This window comes from Juglans regia, unplaced genomic scaffold, assembly GCF_001411555.2.
Source record: "Juglans regia cultivar Chandler unplaced genomic scaffold, Walnut 2.0 Scaffold_7, whole genome shotgun sequence".
NCBI classification, from domain to species: domain Eukaryota; kingdom Viridiplantae; phylum Streptophyta; class Magnoliopsida; order Fagales; family Juglandaceae; genus Juglans; species Juglans regia.
The window spans coordinates 191,042-212,425 of record NW_023361867.1 but is presented as its reverse complement, the minus strand read 5'-3'; the positions used below and the strand labels follow the sequence as shown (position 1 = coordinate 212,425).

The following is a 21,384-nucleotide window of genomic DNA, read 5'->3' as shown; positions in this document are numbered from 1 at the left end:
ATATAATACTAATGTATAATAACGAAAGTATTATTCATATCAATTTTATATAACAATATCTTGTATTAATTATATTTTTTGACCTAATAAATTCTCAACATATTCATTTTGATAAATATATTAGTAATTCTAATATACATTAGTATAATAATTAGATTTATGGCCTAATACTAATACTATTAGTAAACTACTTTAAGCCTATATATAAATTACTATATAAAGCACTATAGTATTAATTACTAATACTATATTACTATGTGATACTATTAACTATAGTGATATATTAGTATTAGACATTAGTATACTAATACTATCAGTGATATAGCTAGTGTAATATAATAATATTTATACTAATACTATTATCTAGTTATACTAAATTAAAATCACTATAGCAAATATTAATATATAGTTATGCTAATCGCTATAACTAATACTAATACTAATATAGACTACAGTTATAACTTATAGTATTATAACTTATACTAATATATTATATAGTTATACTAAATCACTATAACTAATACTAATATAGTTATACTAATCACTATAATAGTGATATAGTATTAATATCACTATTAGTATAATACTATAATATATTGTATTAATAATAACTAATACTAATATAATTATTAGTATAACTAATATTTATATAATATATATATCAAGTATAAGAGATTAGAGATTTAATATATATATATATATCAAGTATATTAGTTTATTATTAATATTTCGGTGCTTTTTTTTTAATATTCATATATAATAATATATATCATATATTTTTTTTTATAAATTTTCATATATATATAATATATAAAATAGATTTATATTAGTTAGTATACTACTATACAATACGGCGTCGTTTCTATTGCAATAGGACTTTCTTTTTAATTTTTGAATGCATGTTATTATGTTACTTGTTTTATTTAGTTGTATTTTTTGTTATAATCAAAAGTTTAATTAATTTAGATTGTAATGTTGAGAAAATTGAAATTTAAAAGCTCACAATTTTTTTTTAAAAAAAAAAGTGGGTCAAATATGAAGTTAAAAAAGATAAAAAAAAATAATAAAAAAATCCGACTCCGCTCCGACAAGTCGGAGTCGGAGTCGGAGCGGATTTTATATGTTTCGGAGTCGGAGTCGGAGGTCGGATTCGACCTCCGACAAAGTCGGAGTCGGAGTCGGAGGTTGGGCCCTCCGACTCCGAAAGTGTCGGTGCTCAGCCCTAACAACATGTATAAACATATTGCTAAACTTTATAAATATAAGAAGCACTCACAAAAAAACCAATAATCTAATTGTCAATAATATTATATAACATCCTAATATATAACTTAAACATTTATAATATAATATATTATATTGACAAACGTTCGAACGTAATAATAAGTACGTTCGAACGTTCTATGTATATAAGGCCAAAACCGAACGTCGAAACGCATTTCCCTGCCCGTATCCATCGTCTTCTCCGTTATTTGCCGCCACGCCGCCGTCACCGCCGCCGTCAACTCCGCCACAACCGTCACTAAAAGGTAGGCATTCATCTTTTATGCAAATAACATGTATTTTATTGAGATTTAGATTGACATTTGGATTGAGTTTGGTTTAAAACCGGATAAATATTACCGGATTTTCAACTTCATTTTTCGGCCACCACGACCAGTCATTGGCCGAATAGTCACCGTAGAAATGTTTCTTGAAGTGTATACTTCATTTACATGGTGACATTTCGGCATTTAGACCCTTGTAGAGAAATTTTCGAGATTTCAATAATGGCTGAGTCGACTCAGCCATTCTGCGTCGAAACGTTCGAACGTTTCACCAAGACATTCGAACGTACGACGTTTAAATTACCGAGCCGTTACGGCTTCCACGTTCGAACGTTAATCGTCTTACATTCGGACGTGAATATTATTAAACGACATACGTTCGAACGTTAATATTTACTTTCGCACGTAAATCACATACGGTCGGACGTTTAATTATAACATCCGAACGTAGTGATTTTCTACATTATTCATGCTTCGACGTTCGGACGTTCATATTTACGTTCACACGTAAAACAAATACGTTCGAACTTAAATTCGAACGTATTTGTTTACTGCTTATGTTCGAACGTACATCTGTACATTCGAACGTATTTGTTTTACGTTTGAACGTAAATTTATTTACATTATTTTACGTGCGAACGTATAAGTTAACGTCCGAACGTTTTTATCTTTAACGTTCGAACGTTAAAGATAGAACGTTCGAACGTTAATCCAGAGCATCTTAAAATTAATACAAAAAAATGCATTATTCTAAATAATTTTTTTTTCCTTTTCTATTTTCAGGATATGGCTCTTCCACTGCATACACGAAAACGAGGGAGGGAAGGAGCCACGTCGGACACTGCCCGTATCGGAGCTCGTACTGTTATGGTAGAGAGAGAGGTCTTAATTAATGAGTTCGACGAACTCTGTTGGCAGCAGACGAACCTAAGAGATGTTTTCCTCAGTAGAGGCTGGGGAAATATCTGCACATTGAGGGGGAAGGTATACCCCTCAATGGTTCAAGAATTCTATATGGGATGTGTGACATGCCTCCGGATGCATCCTCTCACACCGTGACTGTACGCGGTGTTTCCATTGAGGTATCGGCAGATGTCATCGGCGAGCACCTCGGGATTCATCGAGGTGCTCAGACATTTACACACTCAACACCCCGTGAGGATGTAGGCACTTCTGCATCATCTACTGGCCGGGGATGTGAGCCAGCATCAGCCGATGATGCAGGCCAGTCAGAGGCTGAGGATACTGGCGTCGAGGCTCGGGATGATGACCGAGACGAGGATTTCTACATCCTCACCGGGAGGGATCGCATGCAGATCGAGCGGAAGAACGCCTTCAACCAGAACCATCTGCTGCATTTCTTCCGCATGTTGCACCTTATTGTTGCAACAAATGTCGATCCTGTGGCTCATAAAACCACATTTAGTCGGCTTCGGGCACAATTTTTGATACGAGTGGCACGTGGAGATCCTATAGATTTGCCACTGCACATTTTTTAGAGGATCCGTTACGAGGCGAGCATCGTCTCCACGGATAATCTCCCATATGGTGTCCTCATCAGCCGACTATTACTTGCACGGGGAGTGCCGACCCAGCCAGAGGAGCGGGTCAAAGATCAGATGAGCCCCCTCGACATGACCACGCATCGGCGTAGCATTGGACAGGCGAGGGGACGTCAGCCACCCCCTGTAGAGGATCTAGTTCCTCCGACGCAGCCTGAGCCAGGTCATGTCGGGAGTAGTAGTCAGCATACGCCGAGTACATCTGCAGGAGATGTGCGGCCTGCTTGGGTTGATGCGGTCATCTCACAGCTGACTGCGCATATTGATCATAAGATCGATCGATCGCTCGAGGCTATATCGGCGTCTGTTGCCGAACTCACCCATCGTGTAACTATCCTCAACGACAAGGTTGATACCTTGACTGAGGAAGTACGGAGTTCGACTTTTGCGGATAACGTTATCATCTGACTGTTGTTTACTACGTTCTATCAATTTTTGTATTTTATTTTTAATATTTGTAACGAAAAATATTATGGAATATTTTTATCGTTTTTTCATTTCAATTTTTAATCTTCTTTGATGTTATAATTTTCAACTTTAATACTAAATCACTGCATTTCAAATATATATAAATCAATAATATATATTTATATATTACAAAGTGTGTATATATAAATATATACAATTCAATTTTTTAGACTTGTTCACAAATTATGCACAATAAAAATACATAATTTTTAAATTAAAGTCATTTAATTTAAATTTACAATGAACGTTCGAATGTTATTACTTAACGTTCGAACATTGGTACAAACATTTTACGTTCGAACGTAAAATTAATAACATTCGAACGGTTGCGCCAAAACATTTTACGTTCCAACGTAAACAGACATAACGTTCGAACGTATATGTGACGTTCGAACGCATATTTCCCATACGTTCGAATGTAAAAAAATCTCATTCTATCTTTAGTGACGGTTTCCAAAAACTGTCACAGAAAATGGCTTTTAGTGACGGTCTAGGGACTGTCACAATTTCCCAACCGTCACTAAAAAGCTATTGTGTTGTAGTGAATCATGTGTCCCATTAAAAAAGAACTTGGCATTTCTGGTTAGTATGCCACATATTAATGAAACACTATGACCTTAAAGCCATGGCTTCATTTTTCTATTGAAGATGCCTGAAGTACAATAAGTTGCAACATACATATCAACAAGAAGGCGAAACTGCATCAATGCAAATAGGACTATGGGAATACCAGCCAAACTAATAATAGGAATAACAATCACTGATTGTCCACGAAATATAAGTAAATGAGCAGCACAAAAGGCTATCATCATAGTTGTAATGGAGAAGAAGAGGGTGAAAAGGCCTATTATCATCCTTTTAGATAAGGATTCAAGAAAGTCTTCTTCTGCATATCGTGCCGTGAGAATTTCCAAAAACATCAACATTGAGGTTGAGGAAGAAAAGAGCAATAGGGAATCATTTACTATAAAGATCTTCAACAATTTGTCATGCGTGAGGATTGGCAAGCCTGTATCTTGATTGTTACCACCGGGAATAGTAAATGCTATGGCAAACATAATAGTTACAATGAGAGCGTCTACCAAAGAGCAAGAAGTTGCAGTTTCCTTCATCCATTGCTCTCCCCCTTTCTTCAATTTTTGGTGAGTCAGTAAATAATTGTTTGTGAGTCAAACTGTCTTTGTTTAAATATTCCTTATTAGAGAGAGGGCCGATGCATTCCACCTCCTGCATTTATTAAATAAAATATTTGGAAAAAATCATAACTATAATATTGCAAAAGAATTATCCATCAATATTCAACAAACTGAGACTATCATCAAAGATTTTTGTATTGCTTCTCTTTGGCTTTTGTGCAGAATCACTTCAATCATTTGGCTTTTAGAACCGTGAGTTTTGTCGTTTGATTTTAAAACGATCACATTTTAAATTGAGGGTATAGTTTTATAAAAGTTATTATTTTAATAAATTATTTTATAAAAATAACCCCAATTAAAATAGGGTTGTGCAAAATATTGTAAAAATGGTCATATGGATATTATTTTCCTCTTCAAAATTGTAATTTTTTAAATTTAATGATTTTATCTTATTTCCGTAATGTAAATCTGAGAGTGAGAATTTTAGATAATTTCTTATAATAAAGAATCATATTAGCAGCAATCTCGCAACACCAACAAACATAGAATGCAAAACAAAGTTATTCTATATATAAATATAATACTTCCAGCGTCCTTGAAGTTTCTAATTAATTAGATGATTCCATATATAGTAGAGTTCTTAAAATCACTGTTTTGAAGTGAAATGATACAGATTTTTCCACCCCACATTTCCTACATTTCAAACACAAAGAACTGAAAAAAGAAAAGAAAAAGTTTAAAAAGATAGCAGCAAATTAATGTTGTCATGGTAATTTCTGTACCTACCAATAAAATTTGGTAATAATCGTAGATTTTCAGACACATTAAAGTACAACAAATGGAGTCGAGGTGACTAATAGAGTTTAAAAAGGTATTGCTGCTGTTCTCCTTTCTCTCTTTGAAAATCTATCACTAGATCAGTTTAAAGAGTGTACCGCATATAGCCCACAGCGAAATAATAGAGGGAGAGATGGATGGAGCTGACCTTAAACCATTGAACTTCTCTTTGCATTTGCAAAGCTGCTCCTCTTATGTGATCGATAGGAGTCTGTTCTGTTAACATCCCTGCCATATGCAATGTGGTATTTCTGGAGTTATCTGCCCCATTTAGTAGAACATTCTTATTTTTTAAGCCGAATATAAGACTAAAGATCTTATGTTGACGATGCAGGACGGCACAATCGAATATGCCCCTACCATCAGTAACATCAGCGATCAGCAAAAGATCTGAATTTGCTTTGACTATATGATAAATAAATTCAAAGTTCCCTCTACTGTATTAGTTGGTATCGCTTCACACATACGAGACATAAGTTGGTGGAATTGAGCTCGTACCAACTTCATTTCATATAAGCGCTTGAATCCTATATAATTAATTTGAAAATTACGAAACATTAATGCATGCTGGTTAATTTATAAGTTGGATGAAAGAATAGATAATGGTCAAGAATAACAATTTTAAAAAAAATTATTCAAAAAATTATATGGATGCAATTAATATTATACCCAAGAGGTTCAAGAGACTTGAAACAAGTTGGCGCCATAGATCAGCTCCCACTGCAAATTAAGTAAAATCAATTAGATCAAAATATTTATTACTAAATGGAGAATAAAATATTTATCAATTAGATCAAACGGACTTGATCGGTAGCGCCAGCACTTGAATTAATGTGTATACCTTCCCCCACCCAAAAAATAAAAAGAAAAGCTATTATTCGGTTGAGTTGAAACAAGAGAATTAATAAATAAGTATCTGATACACAAAGTTTGCATTTTCTCGCGGCTGGATATATAAAATGACATCTAAAAGGGCGTTGGATCTTAATGGGAGAAGGAAAATTGCAAAAAGGAGAAGTTTGAGAGATAAAGTTGGATTAGTAATTTGATGGTCCCCTTGTAAAATGAGTACTGGTAGTTTGAGGAGATGATCAAAGTGTAATTTCTCTATTATTTCATTTTACTATCATGATCTTCTACGTTCAACTTATTTGCATACTGTGCTTAATTGGTCGATATCCAAATGTGCTTTCCAACAAATACGATCGAGATCTGTCCATGAGTTGAGTGAGAAGGATGTTCAAGTTTTCCAAATCTTTATTTTTTATTTTTTGTGGTTGATTCTTTCTATTTGTAAGTTAATGTGAATGACACACCGTCCACATCATTGACATGACAAGATTTGATATACAATATTTAAATCTAAAATCCCTCTTTCAAATTAAATCATATTAGGTCTAAGACAAACCACCTAAAATAAATCATTTGTACTTGTTGTCATGGTGATTCAAATTTCAATTCTCAAGTTTCAATGACAAGAAGAACTACAACTAAGTTACAAGATCAACTTTAGCTACGGTACTGAGAAATTCTCAATTTTTCTTACAATTATAAGCCTATTTTTTTCTTTCAATAATGTTTGTGCATATTGAGAGAGAGAGAGAGAGAGAGAGAGAGGGACCTGAGTTGTTTGAACTTGAAGAGTTTCCTTTATCGGTTATCGAATTATTATCTTTAGTCATATGTATTAGCTTGTCCTGTCCATTATTTGAAATGTTTGATGACTTAGAACGACCTTAGTTGTCTAAAGAGCTTTCACTCTCAATTCTCTGATTAGCTCCAGTCCCTGTTAGGGATAAAGTGCTTGTTTCCATATTGACTGTCAAGTTATAAAGTACATATATTAGTCGAAACTTGGAATAGAAAGAGACATTAATAATGTGATATATCTCAATTTTTGAAATCAAGAATTTGATATTGTTATTTCTCAGGAATACATTTTCGATCTTGACTTTGAAAAATGATTTTTAATTTCTTCTACTAAGTGCATGTTAGGGATTGGGTTAACATGTTTTGGAGTAGAGCTTATGATTGCAGAGCTTTACTAAAAGCCTTATTAGTGAAAATTAAGTTGTTTACTTTTTGGCAACAAACTGCATGATGTGTCTAAGTTTTTTTAAAATTAGTTGAGATGATTTTTAAAATTATGTGCAGGTCAGAGAATAATTTCAAACGATGGATGCATGTCAAAATATTGTATGTCAAAGAGGGGGTTGTTACCGTATCAGACCCAATACCCAATGGTACTCAGCAATTAATTGACGTAGATTTCACAAATTATGTTCTTTTCCAAATTAATTTAGGTGTCAGATTTTGTACAGGAATTCTAAGGATCTCAATAATATATATAGCTAGCTACTATTGTTTATATATATATATATATATTGTATTTGTATTTGTGGGTGTTGCTTTGAATGGTTGTTAGGTGGTAACGGAGGCTACTCAGCACTAAAAAGAGTTTGAAATCCTTAAGACCGCTGCTGCTAATTAACGATTTCACATGGAATTCTTCAAAAAATAACAATTTCATTCGGAAAAGCTTCATGCGAAAACACGAGTTTGCTTTATGTTGAGTTTTATGGTTTGATATGATTTTTGGTGTGCTTGAACAGGTTTATTGAATTTCTTAGGAGTAGTATATGTTAGACATTATCCCAATGTGGACTTTTACACAGAAATGGGATTGATATACGTTTCATTAATTGCATATTGTTGTTGGCTGTTTAGGAAGTGCATTCTATTTTTTAAGGTTTATTGATCTAACACATTGATGTCGTAGTTAATCGGCCACCGGGGACTCTTTCAGTGTTTTATTAATTCATGCCCCAAAAGTGTATGGCATCAACCCAATCATCATCGTCTATACTTGATGATTTTGTATTTGAAACACCAAGTTATTGGTGTGGTTCGAAAGCCAAGCTAAAGACGTCGCACACTACCAAAAATCCCCAAAGGAAATTTTTGGCGTGCTCAAACTATAACACAATAAAGCAACTTATCATGTTAATTAGCATATTGAAATGATAATGCACGGTGTGCTTTATCATTTTAATTAAATGTTTGTATTGTGTGCAGGGAGAAGTGAGGAGTTGTAAACTTTTTGTTTGGGTGGATATATTTCATTTGCTAGAAGAGAACATTCGTACAAGAAATAATAAAGTTTGGAAGATGTGGGATGACGTATTGTTGCGCGAGCATGAAGTTCATAAAAGGGAAGATAAAGTACGAGAGAGAGAACTCTGAAAAAGGAAAACCGTAAATTATTGTGTTTTTATTGAGTTGTCATATTTGTAATAATTTTGGTTTGATTCGGATAAATTGTATGTAAATAGCATATTGTATTGTACTCCATTTTTGAATGGATCAACTGTAATGGTACTCCCCTTATGTTTTGGTTATGATGTACAACAGGGGTGTCTATATGTTCATTAAATTTTCATTTGTAATGATAAGTTGGATACTGAAAACATAGACAAGACCTGAACTAGCCATGCATGCACAATATGCCCAGCCAATAAATAATTATTAAGTAGTACTTTATAAGCAAATTTATAATATGAGATTTCAGGTTTTAGTACTATTTATAGATGCAAGATTTATAAGATATTTATAAGATCGATTAAATCTTATTGACCAAAACTTAATAATTAGGCGCTGTGCATGCAGTTTTAGCATGACAATTATTTGTTGTGCATGCAGTTTTAGCATTTACCAGCCACGTCAGTAGTAGTACTGTTGTATCACATGCATGCACTCTTCAAGATATATTTTGGTATCATGTGACACGTAATGCCTTTGTTAAACCCCACCTTCGTGTAGCTTCCTACTTCTTTTGTCCATTCAAGCAGCGACTCTAAGTACCACTTTCACATATGAAACTAGTATGACATTTACACGGCCACACCGACAATTCTCAATATTAGAACATGATTGATGTAAATAATAGCAAAAATTATGACGCATTCACAATGACATCAAATAATCATCCTTGGATTAAGTCATCTAGTAAAATATTGAATCATAATATTCATTCCAATTGGATACAACATTACAAAGCAGCTTATTACAACCTCAATAGTCTAATAATATTCATTCCAAATCCAAGATTCTAATCTAAGTAGTCTCATTTTCTTGTTTCCTCCAGTGTGCATACTTTTAGCACCAATCTGGCTTTTCATCCACTGTACAAAATATTGAAACCACCTGAAAATATAAACCTTAATTCATAAAATATTACATTTAGTGCAAGGATTATTAACCTGTATACGAAAAGAATTCATCATGGCACATTTGAACAAGGTCCTCATCAGATTCCCAGTATACGAAATCAAACTAGGAACCAGAAAAACACCTTTAACATGCTTGAAGATGCTTAAAAAAATCTATGAGTTACTCATTTAGCTTATTTTGTATCAAACTTATCCTCCTCATAAGAATGTTGAAAATTTTTAACATATCTCGTTACTAGACTCCATGTGTGCATCAGCTCGTAAAAATGACACATAGGGTGATCATGTTAAGAAGTTCTTAAATGGATTACATCATGGTCTCTTATATATGGTGTGCATTGCTCTAAAACTTAGTATCAAAACAAGAAACCGTGACCTTTGAAACCATGGACCTCGAGAAAGGGATGTAGCTCAAGCTATACTTGCCTTTCACAAACCAAGAAACAGGAAATTAAATCAATAAATTTGCACCAGTGATGGATGGACAGAGAAGTTACAAAATGCTTATAACTGTTCGAATATGAACCATAAGAGAAAAGGAAAATTAGCTACTTGCCTGTTCACATCCCAAAAAGTTGTTGTCATAGAAACATATTTACGAACTTAGTGGAAAACATTTGTTGTTCAATTATCAATTTTTGTGCTTGATTTTCTTCTTTCTATCCTCTTTATTTTCACCATCATATGCAATCAATTTTGTATTACCTGGTTCTGATTCCTTTGTAACATGAAACAACTTTCTTTTTCTTTTTCTTTTTTAATAAAAACAAAGCAATCACCACTAACAGAGAATAATCACATAAGTTTTACTAAACTCCACATCATCGCTACTACTCAAAATTTATTGCTCACAAAGAAACGTGCACACATCAAATAAAAAAAAAATCACAATTCTGTCAATTCATGTAAATCAATCATGTAAAAACTTTCATGTTGCATTAAATTTATTATCTTTGTCATCAAATTCACATTTATAACTTGCATACATAAAATATATGTGAAGAGAAATGGCCAAAAAAATTGAAGTTCTTTACAATATTTGGAAAAATTAATTGTGAAATTAAAATGGTGATTCTCGAACTGACAGCAATGTACTCACAAGAAAGCAAAGTTCATCATCAAGCCACTTCACGAATTAAGCAAAGATGCTTCAGCTTTAATTTTTGCAACAATGTCACTTTGTCAGTCAACAAGAAATCACACTATGAGGAAAGAAATTGACCCAGTTTAATGAATTTAAAGCCTAAACTTTGGGAGGAAAATGAATTGAAGCAGAGGTAGTCTGCAATCGAGGAAGAACGCCCATGATTGTTTCCAACAAAACTGAAGAAGAACAGCTTTACATAACATTTATGTATTCGTTGTCGATAAATTATGAAAAATGAACCACTCGTCTAAAGAAGGATAAACAACATTATACCCAGATAAACTAGGAGGCATAGATAAGTTGCACTAAAAGAATTAGAAATAATCTATCTCTTGGCCGCTAATCCTAACGAAGATAATACCATAACTAAATCAAATAATATGATTAGAATATCTAGATCCCTAATATAAAATAAAAGAAATCATCACAACTGAAGCTCCCTATGTAACATTTTCCCAGTAACCAAACAGACAAAGCATTAGGCCACCAAATGCTTCCAAAGAATAGTTGCAGATTATACCTCAGAAACCTTAGCAAGAGAAGCCGACTGAGACTCCAAAGAAGCAAGCCTGCAAGCAAGGTTCCTCTTTTCAAGCTGCTACTTCTTATTCAGGCACCTTAACTGCACAACCTCCAAATTTTAGGCAAGGAAGAACCCATAAAGAATTTGAAGAGAGCTGGCGCTACGAAGACCAAATTTGGAGCAATTTCTCACTCTAAAGAAAACCCAGAAAATAATGAGATGAGCACTTTCGTTTTGCTTTAACTCTTCCAAAATATGAGCTGAGAAGAAAATAGGGGGAAGGATTTGAACTGTGCAGTGGAAGACTCGCAGGTGCTGGGCGATGAGAGGGAGGGCGACGAATAGAGGTGCATCGTGCGGTGGTGCTGGTGGAGGGAGGGCGACGTGGGTGCTGGGCGACGAGAGGGAGGGAGGGGGACGGGAGAATGGGAGGGAGGGTGGGCGTGGGATATGAATCAAAATTCGAAAGGCTTCAGTCTTCAGAAATGTAAAACCCACGAAGCAAAAATAAAATTAAAGCCACGTAAGGTGTGCAACGGATGATGAGCTACAGTTGATGATCCCTAGTTTTACTCTTTTTTAATATATAGGGCATCCGGGTCGACTACTGCTGCTTGATAATGTATTATGTCTCAATAATGCTCCTAAGGGTATTAGGTTGGCATAATTCAATAAAAAAGAATCGCTTGATTTTCACACCAATTCTATTAAAAAGATTTACACATTAGCGTGATTTAATGAGATATATCAGATTATAAATCTATTTAATACAAAATACCATAAATCTGAATGTGCACTTCGATTTGAATTAGATCTGGATTTGTGAGTATGATGGGATGTGTGTTTTTTGCTTGTAGTCGCCTTCCAGTATTCATGTGTTTTTCATTTGTTTTTGACAAAAACCATATTTAAACAAAGAAAGAAAGGACCAATCGAAATTTGGGGGATTGAAGGACTCAATATCAAGTCTGGTACCAGTGATTGGGTTTTCCATATTCATTGTGAAGTCACTTGACGCCAAAAGAACTCACTCGTAACCGCACACCATATGCATGAACAGAAAATTAGGGAAAAGTTTATATTTGCTACGTTTCATAGATTTTATTGGAATTTAAACCATGTTTAAAATATTTGAAAAAAATATTTTTTTAGCATTCATGACACAATATTCAGTCTCAGATTCCATCTTTTTGCATTCATGAGTGATTTATTTAAGAAAATTGCATCTGATTTGTAATCAAATGTTTTGATATAGAATACAATGAGTTGGCCTTTCTTTATCTAAAAGTTTCTGTGAAATGAATAGTGATAATACAATGGAAAGCAAATCAGTCATAGAAATAAATCAAATTGAATATATGAATTTAGTTGATAATATATAAATATATGAATGCTATTAATGGCTTATATATATATATATATATATATATATATATATATATTTGAATGACAAGCTGATTTAATAACATATTATGGGTTTAAATTCTTGAGAACTTTAAATACTAGAAAGAAATCTTATAACATTTATTATGGGTTTAGTACTCTTGGAATGCATTTCAAGCACTTGCATATTTATGCCACTGGCTCCAAAGGTTAACAAGTAATATGCAAGTTGTCTCCTCTCTGGTTTAGACTCGTGTCGACTCCCGAGGTGGTGAAATAGTAGGGTTTGTTCAAAGTATCATCTAGGTCTTCTTTAGTGGGACGGGAAGGGCTGATGGAAGGTCTAGAGGATATGTGGGGGCACCTCAGTCTGACGGAGGAAGAGGAAGCAGTGGTGGAAGTTGATTATGGCAGTGGGGAGGAGATACAAAGAAAGGGCGAGAGGAGTCTGATTGGGAAGGTGTGCTCGGAGCGCAATTTTGGGAAAGAAATCATTGGTAGTACAATGGGAAGAATTTGGAGGATTAGCGAACGAGCTGTGTTTCAGGAAGTGGACAGAAATATATTTGTGGTTACTTTCCCCACACATGCTACCAAGCAAAGAATCCTCGAAGGCAAATCATGGTTGTTCGATAATGTGTTGTTTCTTTTAATGCCTTATGATGGGATTATGCAACCAGGACGTATATCTTTTGATTGTGAAGCATTCTGGATACAGATTCATCAGCTACCCCCAGGTTGTATGTCGATAGAATGGGGGAAACAGATTGGAGATTCAGTAAGGCGCTGCCTTGATGTTGATGTGGAAACCGATGGAGTAGGGTGGGGGAAGTACTTGCAAGTAAAGGTGGAAATGCCGTTGTGTAAGGCCATTGCTAGAGGACGGTTCATCAATGTACAAGGAAAAAAGGTCTGGGTTAATTTCTGTTATGAAAAATTACCCAAAATCTGTTTTACGTGCGGTTGGCTTTTGCATGGAGAGGAAGGATGTTCAGCCACTAGAGATGATCAAGGGGAGGAAACCCCCAAAGGCAAGCAGCTTGGGACATGGCTTCGAGCTGAGAATACTGGACTTAGGTGCTAGTTTTTAGGTTCCAGTAATGGATATGCTGGAAAAGGATAAGGGAAGATGGGACATGAAACTGGTAAAGAGGATGGGGTGGTAGAGACAGAGGCCTCAGGGAGTGATACGACACGGAGGTGGTCGGAACGAGGATCTGACAAGGGGCAATTCAGACACTCTGCATCCCACTCAACAGATTCCAAAACAGAAAAAGGAATGTGTGTAGGTGGGGTCGTGGAGAAGGTACATACGGACACAAAGGAATGTCGAGAGGGAGAATTCGAAAGTAGGGACGATGTAGCCACCAAGGCGAGCCCCCCACAGGGGAAGCAACAACACTTGCATAAGGGGGTTGTTACAAATAACAGATATGGTGGGCATGGTGGATTTGAGTACGGAGAGTCTGGTGGGCCTGAAGCCCAAGAGAGCACACCCCCTCTGGTTTGCATGCATGAGACACAAGATGCTGAGGCCCAGACAATGGTGAAGGGGGCGGGTAACAGATGGAAATGCAAAGCATGAGCTCAGGGGGGAGCTACTCCTGTCACCATGAGATCATCTGGCATCAAACGAAGGATGGAGGTAAGTCAAGAAGGAAATTGTCTTTTGATAAAAGCTAGGAAGCTAAGTGATGGAAATATACAGGAAATGGTGGAGGCTGCTAGTCAGCCCAGCCAGGCATTATGAAAACATTGAGTTGGAATTCCCGTGGGCTTGGGAACCCACGTGGAATTCGAAACCTTCGTGACCTTGTTATGAAGGAAGATCCCGACATTCTGTTCATTCAGGAAACCAGGCTCAGAGTTTCTAAAATGAACAAATGTAAGCATCGTCTTGGATTTGTAAACTACTTAGCAGTTAGTTGTGAGGGTCGAATGGGAGGTTTGGCATTATTCTGGAAAACAGAAGTGGAATTGTCTGTTTTGCAATATTCAAAAAATCATATTCATACTGTTATTGTTGAGAAGGAGCATGGCGGGAGGAGATGGTATCTTACAGGTATCTATGGATTTCCTGAGGTGACTAATAGACATCTCACTTGGGACATCATGAGAGTATTAAAATGTCACGATGATCAGGGATGGTTACTAATTGGAGACCTTAATGAAATTGTACACCAATCTGAAAAATGGGGGGGGGTTGTAGATAGACCTGAGTGGCAAATGAATAATTTTAGAGAAGCTATAAATGACTGTGGTATTAAGGATTTAGGATACCATGGGGGTCCTTATACGTGGTCAAACAGAAGAGGAGAGTCAGCATGTATAAGTGCTCAGTTAGACAGGGCTCTAGCTAATGAAACTTGGTGTTTGAAATTTGAATAATCCATTGGCATTTGTGGTTCACGGGTCAATGGCTTATTCTGATCATATCCCCTTGTGGGTGGATACAACTGGGTCTCAAATTTGAAGGAAATGCCACAAATCCTTCAAGTTTGAATCAATGTGGATAGATGAGGAAGGTTGCTCCAGGATCATTAAAGATTCATGGAGGGATAGGAGGGCGGAGGGGAGGGGGGGGGGATTTAAATTCTTTGTTGCAATGGACTCAAACCGTGGGAGAGAAACTGCAGAAGTGGAATAAATCAAGTTTTGGTAATGTCCAAGTCCAACTATCCAAGGCTAAAGAAAGATTAAAACTATTGCAAGAAAATGATCCTACTGGTATGGATATCCAAGAGAACAAGCATGCCAGGGAAGAAGTGAACAAATGGCTAGGGTGGGAAGAGGAAATGTGGCATCAGAGAGCAAAGGCAATGTGGATTCAGGCTGGGGATCAAAATTCAAAGTATTTTCACTCTAAACCCTCACACAGGAAGAAGAAGAATACCATAAAGCGATTGCAAGATGACCAAGATAATTGGAAAGAAGGAAAAGATATGGAAGATCTGGTGGTGAACTATTTCAAGCAGTTGTCCTCTAGTTCAATGGAAAGGGACCATATGGAGTTTGTTGCTCAGGTGGGTTCCACAGTGACCATTCAAATGAATGAAGAGCTTACCAAACCATATTCTGCAACAGAAGTCAACATTGCTCTTGCCCAAATGCACCCAATGAAGGCCCCTGGCCCTGATGGTATGCCCCCTATCTTCTATCAAAAATATTGGAATACAATAGGTTCTTCTGTGACCCAGGCATTGTTAGAGGCTCTAAATTCTGGTGTCTTCCCAATAGGCTTAAACCATACCTTTATATGTCTTATTCCAAAAAACCAAAACCCCACTAGAGTAACTGAATTTCGGTCCATTAGTTTGTGTAATGTTCTTTACAAGCTTATTTCTAAGGTGTTAGCCAATAGATTGAAGCCTTTTCTACCTGTGTTAATTTTGGAATCACAATCTGTAACATCCCGTATTTTTAGTGTATTTTTTTAATGAATGAATTATTTTTATTAATTCAAAATTTATTCTCTTGTTTAAAAAAAAATAATTTTTGAAGTGCTTTCTTTAAATTAATTATTGTTATGTGTTTAAATTTCTTCTCGAATTAAATTAACTTGTTGTTGGGTTTAATTATTTATTTTCATTTTAATCATTGCGTTTGAATTGTTTTATTTCACTTGCTGTTTTAAAACCGTTTCCGTTGGATCATTTTTTTTGTGACCCAAGATGTGAGGATTGTACCTCATTTCTTTCCCTACTTTTTCTCTTTCCTCTTTTCTTTTTCCTTCCTTTTTCTTTTTTTTCTTTTCTTTTTTTTTTCTTCTTCTGGTTTCCTCCCGCGCGCCGCAACCCCCCCTCCCTCTCTCTCTCTTCGTCCGATCCTTCTCCTCCCCAGCCCGCCGCCTTCCGCCGGCGGTGGTCGACACCGCCCGGCTTCCCAGCACCCCCACCCACCGGCGACCTCCCCCTCCGATTTCCAGCCCCAGCCGCGCCGCCGTTAGCCTCCACGCACCACACGAAGCCGCGGCATTCCTTGCGCCGCTGTGCCGTCGTCGTGCCACCTCCGGCCACCATCTTCTCACCACATCATCCTCGACCTTCTAGCAACCCAATGGACCCAACCCCACCTCCGATCTGTCACCGGTGAAGCCCCACCATCAACATTTTCGTTTTGGGTGTTTTTGCACTTCAATCGCCTATTTCGCCGCCACCCACGGCCAACCACCACCACCACTAGCTTCACCGACATCCCTAAGCCCTACCCTATCAATCTCGGGTCTTCGTTTACACCCGTTCAAAAGTGAGTTTTTGAGACCCACGGCCACAGTGCTTTTGGCACTATTTTGTTGCTGCGTTGCCGATTCTAGCACTTTCGTGATCTTTCAAAAATTATATTATAGCATTGTAAGTATTATTCCCAAAGAACTTTTGATATTTAAATGTATTTCTGTGCTAATTCATATTTACTGTGAATTTATTGGTTGTGCCGAACTGAGTCCGAGGAGCAAGGGGATCGGTTGGATTGGATGATGGAGTTTTTGTATGAGATTGGTTTATACTATGAAATTTGTTGGCTGTTTCGGGTTTAAATATTGGTGTTTTGAGTTTGACGTTGGTCATGGTGAATATTGGTGATTTTTAGGAAGTGATGATATATTTTTGGATTATTGGTTTGATGTTTTGGAAATGTTTAGAAGGGTTTGTTGGGGCCTTTTTACCATCTAGAAGTGTTGAGATATATTTTCCTATTGTGGAGTTGTAAACGGAGAGAGAGTAGTGTGTAGTGTTGTCCTGGTTAAATTGTTGACGATTGCTTGGGAGTATGAGCTGCTGAAATAAGTGTGAGTGAGTGATAATCGGAGTTGACATTGGTTTTGATACTTGTATTGGACAATATTGAGATTGGTATAGAATATTTTGGGTCGAAGTGTGGGCTGTCCGGATTATTATTTGGCTGATTGAGTTTGATTAAACTTACTGAATTATGGTCTAGAAATTGGGTCTTAAGTTGTCTAAGACCAATTTTGTGTTGTTGGACTTTAATATTTAGTTTATATTATTTTTATGAATAGGTGACGAGACGGATAGAGACCGTATTCAAGTCATAGATAATGCGTTGCAGGAGTCAGGTAAGCGGGATTCCTATGCTAGTCCTTACACGAATTTTTGAGACTGAAGTTGATTTTCTGAAAACTTTGCATATTTTTGTGGTGAAATGAGAACTTGGAAAAAACAAAACCAACCTCGACCGTTTATTTGCATACTCATGAAATCTGTACGAAAAATAGAAAAATATGTTCTGACATGCATTGTGTAGACATGAGCTAAATTCTGTCATGTGGTTTCTGAAATCTGAAAAAAGAGCGATATCGAGAATATGAAAAGTTGTGCATTTATTTAGAAAGATGTTCTGGCTTTTGTGTTCAGCGTGTGTAAACTGTCTGATTCTGTTTTGGTACTCTGTATTATTTTGATATAACATCTGAAAACCTTTGGCATGGTGTACTAGTATTTGTATCTGACTCTGTCTCTGCTCTGCTCTGTTATGCTCTGCTCTGTTTGGGTTGGTACCAACTTCTCTGTCTCTGAGTGCACCCACTTTGGAAACAAAGTGGTTTTATTGTGGTCTTTCCTGTGTGCACACTCGGGGCTCCGAGAAGAATAAAGGAAATATTTCACCTCTGTCTCTGCCTGGTTTGGCCACCGGGGTTAGCACAACCCTACCACGGGGGTGAAACATGGTCTCTGCTCTGTTTGATGCTCTGTTTTGATCTGATGATGATACTCAGTTTATGTTATGCCAAAGCACTATGGTTTTTACTTGTCTTAAAACCATCGCTCTGTTACTTTTGGAAATATGTTCTGTTCTGCATGATAACTCTGGAAAATATTTTGTTCTGCATGCTCTACTTTGTAAATGCTCATGTTTACATCTAGCATATGATTTCTGCTTACTGAGTTGTTAATAACTCACCCCCTATCTTCATAATATTTTTCAGATGATGTGGAGAGTCCAACTGAGGACCTGGATTAGATTGGTGAGCATGATTAAGCTGAGAGAGGATGTGAGAAGAAGGAATTCTGATGTCTTATGTCTTTTAGATTTAATTATATCTTGGGCTTGGGTTTAGTAAGACTTTTGAAGTTATTAGTTTTGTTTGTTATGACTACCGGGAGATTTTGGACTCCTTAGCTTATTTTGCTGCAGTAATAACTTTGTAGAGTTTCAATGTGGTTATTTAGAGTACTTGAGATTGAGTTTTGCTAATAAAGTTTTGGAGTTTTATTTTAGTTGTGTTGGAAAACATGTTCTTAAGTGACAGGTAGTAATTCTCCAGGCCAACCAGGTTTGGGGCGTTACACAATCAGCTTTTGTGCCAGGTAGATTAATTACAGATAATGTTTTAGTGGCTTATGAGATTATTCATTTTCTAAGACACAAAAGAAGGGGGAAGAAAGGCTATATGTCCATTAAACTAGACATGAGTAAAGCTTATGACTGAGTTGAGTGGGATTTCTTGGAAAGGGTTATGTTTTAAATGGGGTTTGAAGCTAGGTGGATCAACTTGGTTATGCATTATGTTTCCTCAGTCTCCTTTTCGGTTTTATTGAATGGAGTCCCAAAAGGGTGCTTTAGTCCAACTAGAGGGTTGAGACAAGGGGATCCATTGTCCCCTTATCTCTTCCTATTATGCACTGATGGACTAGTTCAATTGTTGAAACAACCAGCTATGGCCTCAGTGATACCTGGTATTCGAATTTGCAGAGGTGCTCCAGCTATAAACCACTTACTTTTTGCAGATGATAGTGTCATCTTTTGCAAGGCTGATGTGCACACTAACCTTGAATTACAAGCTGTTTTAAAGAGGTATGAGTTGGCATCTGGGCAAAAATTGAACATGGAAAAGACGAGTATGGTGTTTAGTAAAAATGTAAGTGCTACAATGCAAGAGGAAATCAGAAACTTGTGGGGTGGAAGTGTGACACAACAGTATGAAAAATATTTGGGTTTGCCTCCAATGATTGGGAGGAAGAAGTCTACTGTTTTCTCTGAAATCAAGTCAAGAGTATGGAAGAAGCTGCGATGTTGGAAGGAGAAACAACTCTCCCAAGGAGGAAATGAAGTGTTACTCAAGGCTGTGGCTTTGGCCATACCAACTTATGCTATGAGTTGCTTTAAACTACCCGATTTTCTTTTTAAAGATCTTGAGAGTTTGATGGCAAAATTTTGGTTGGGCAGTTCTGATAACCAAAAAAAGATCCACTGGATTAATTGGAAGAAAATGTGCAAATCAAAGTTTCAAGGGGGGTTAGGATTCAAAGATCTTAAACTTTTTAACACAGCTCTACTTGCAAAACAAGGATGGAGGCTTGTTACTCAAATGGATTCCCTACTGTATCAAGTTTTTAAGGCAAGATATTTTCCTAGAACAGATTTTCTGGAATCAAAACTTCATCACAACCCTTCTTATGCTTGGAGAGGAATATGGGAAACAAGATCTTTGCTTTTGGAGGGATGTCAAAGGAGAATAGGAGATGGGAAGACTACAAGGATATGGCAAGATCCATGGGTGCCTGGTTACAGAAACTTGGTTCAGGAGCAAATAATAGGAGGGGTTCAGGAAGGTATTATAGAAACTATGGACTCTCTCATCATTGTGGAAAATAGATGGTGGGATACTCAAAAAGTACGGGCTCTCTTCAATCCAATAATAACAGAGAAAATTTTGAGAATAATTATCTGTCCAGTGGGGAATGAAGATAGGTGGATGTGGACTGAAGAGAGAAGTGGGGAATACAATGTTCGAAGTGCCTACAAACTGCTACAAAGGGTTATCAATGATTCAGAAGGGCAGAGCTCTAACAGCAATATGTTAAATAGCCTATGGAGAGCAATTTGGCGAATGAAGGTGCCATTGAAAGTTAGGATTTTTGCGTGGAAACATGCAAAGATTGTTTGCCAACTTGCTCAAACCTACTCAAGAAACATGTTGATCTTGATCCAAGATGCAGCATGTGCTCTGAACTGGTTGAAGACTTGGGTCATGCCATTGTTTTTTGCCCTCAGTTGAATTTTGGAAAGGTCACTTGCCTGGAATATTTGATATCCCAAAACCTCTCTATTTCATTGACTTAATCCAACATGTGCACAATACCTGTACAAAAGAGGAACTGCAGAATTTTTTCCTGATAGCTTGGAGTCTTTGGTTCAGGAGAAATAAAAAAATACATGATGCGGTCACCTTACCTATTAAAAATGTTGTTGATTATGCTATTTCTGTCCAAAGTAGTTATGTTTTTCTCTCTCAACAGAAAAGCACAAACCAGAATCATCAAAATTGTTGTTGGGGTCCTCCTCCAGCGGGTTTCCTGAAACTTAATATTGATGGAGCTTTGTTTTTTTATAAGAAGAAAGCAGGGATTGGAGCAGTGCTTAGAGATGAAAGAGGAGTTGTTATCTTTGCAGCCAGCAAGGTAGAACTCCATATTGATGAACCAGAAACTGTCGAGCTAGTAGCAGTACTTGTTGGGTTTGTGCTCCTTTGGAATCCCACACCGATGGGATTTGTAAAGGGAGCCAAGGCCCATGCCTATAAATAAGAGGGC

At 36.6% G+C, this 21,384-nt stretch overlaps 1 protein-coding gene across 1 annotated transcript; it reads right to left on the bottom strand.

The window, feature by feature from the left end:
* Positions 1-4,194: 4,194 nt before the first annotated feature.
* Positions 4,195-4,689, bottom strand: LOC118346129. Its single transcript, XM_035687165.1, has one exon. The coding sequence runs from the start codon at positions 4,687-4,689 to the stop codon at positions 4,195-4,197; it is 495 nt and encodes a 164-aa protein (XP_035543058.1).
* Between the last annotated feature and the right edge of the window lie 16,695 nt (positions 4,690-21,384).

Bases quoted from the DNA above. Each gene is read 5' to 3' on its own strand.
- LOC118346129 (XM_035687165.1), bottom strand. From the start codon at position 4,689: ATGAAGGAAACTGCAACTTCTTGCTCTTTGGTAGACGCTCTCATTGTA.